This window comes from the organism of the source record quoted next (assembly GCF_019968955.1).
Source record: "MAG: Porospora cf. gigantea A chromosome Unknown PgA_NODE_3248_length_2764_cov_729.857, whole genome shotgun sequence".
NCBI classification, from domain to species: domain Eukaryota; phylum Apicomplexa; class Conoidasida; order Eugregarinorida; family Porosporidae; genus Porospora; species Porospora cf. gigantea A.
The window spans coordinates 1415-2764 of NW_027151617.1; the positions used below are offsets into that span (position 1 = coordinate 1415).

The following is a 1350-nucleotide window of genomic DNA, read 5'->3' on the forward strand; positions in this document are numbered from 1 at the left end:
CTTCCGTTCCAGTTCCTTCAGGCGGAGGGTCTTCCGGCGGTAACGCGCGGTTGGGACTTACACTTAATAGGACGCGGTTTCGGTTCTGTATCACAAGCATGATCATCGTAGGCTGGACAAGTCATAGCAAGTTGCCTGGATTGTGAATCTCAAGGTTCGCACGGGCAAGTTCGTACGTAGCCCAAGGCAAAAACATAGATGGCTAAGGACCTCCTGTAATGGAAACACTGTCTTGTTTCGGGCCAAGAGTCCTAAACATGTAGGTCATCGTACAGTTAACAACTTGTTCCTGTCTAGAATAGTCACGTCTAACTTGGGTCTCCGTGGCAACGTTAAAAGGAGTCTCAATGTAAAACATTGTATATCCATTGGTTGGACGTGAATTTATTTCGTTTTCTTCGTTGCCAATCGTACAAATCGTGATTCCTATGAAGACGCTTGTCTTTACGTCAACAAAAACCTTACGACGATTTCTGGATTGTTCGCGAGCCCAAGTGGCGTCAGAGTACGTGCGTCAATTTCAAACGTTATTTAGTGGGGTGCCCCACAAGCTACACTTTTCACAGCACAATACATCAGAATCGCATCGAAATGTGTCAAGGTGGATGTGCTTACACGAAGACCAGCCTTGTGGACCGGCTGACTCATCTCCTAGGTGTTCTGACACTCTTCTACTTCTTTTCTCTTGTCCCTTGTGTGCACGGCAACGTTGCTGAACTGCAGCACTCCAACATGCGCGCCGCCAACTCCATTGAAAACGCTGCTGGTCGAGCGTTGTTCGGCGAGGTTACAGAGGTTTGCACAGCGATTAACGCCTCCAATATGAAGAGCAATGTCAAGCAAGCCATCTGCGGAGAGACCAACCAGTGTCACTGGGACGCCTCCTCTACCACGTGCGTCGACGGTGCTGATTCAGTCACTCATGACTATACTGACGCGCAGAAGACGGCGTTCTGCGGGGCCATCGCATCCAACGACATGACTGTGTACTTCCAGGGAGATGCATGCCAGGCTCTTGGGTACTGCTCGTGGACTCTTCATGGCGATCATGGTCACTGTGACTTCGTGTCCGTCTGTGACGCTCTCAACGCCTCCAACATTGAGATCTCACTGAAGGAAGGCGTCTGTGGAGAGACCAACCAGTGTCACTGGGACGCTGCCTCTACATCATGTGTCAGCGGTGCTGATTCAGTCGATCATGACTACACTGACGCGCAGAAGACGGCGTTCTGCGGTGCCATCGCTTCCAACGACATGACTATGTACTTCCAGGGAGATGCATGCCAGGCTCTTGAGTACTGCTCGTGGACCCCTCATGGCGATCATGGTCACTGTGACTTCCATACCGTC

The 1350-nt window shown here is 50.8% G+C and overlaps 1 protein-coding gene across 2 annotated transcripts; it reads left to right on the plus strand.

Moving 5' to 3' along the window:
- Positions 1–591: 591 nt before the first annotated feature.
- KVP18_001064 (uncharacterized protein) lies at positions 592–1350 on the plus strand (the record flags this gene model as incomplete). Of its 2 annotated transcripts, none has more annotated exons than XM_067950698.1 (1): positions 592–1350. In XM_067950698.1, a coding segment is annotated over one exon (759 nt), but the record flags the coding sequence as incomplete, so codon positions are not given. The 2 variants fall into 2 exon arrangements, with proteins under 2 accessions (XP_067809785.1, XP_067809786.1); XM_067950699.1 differs by having other exon boundaries at positions 592–1333.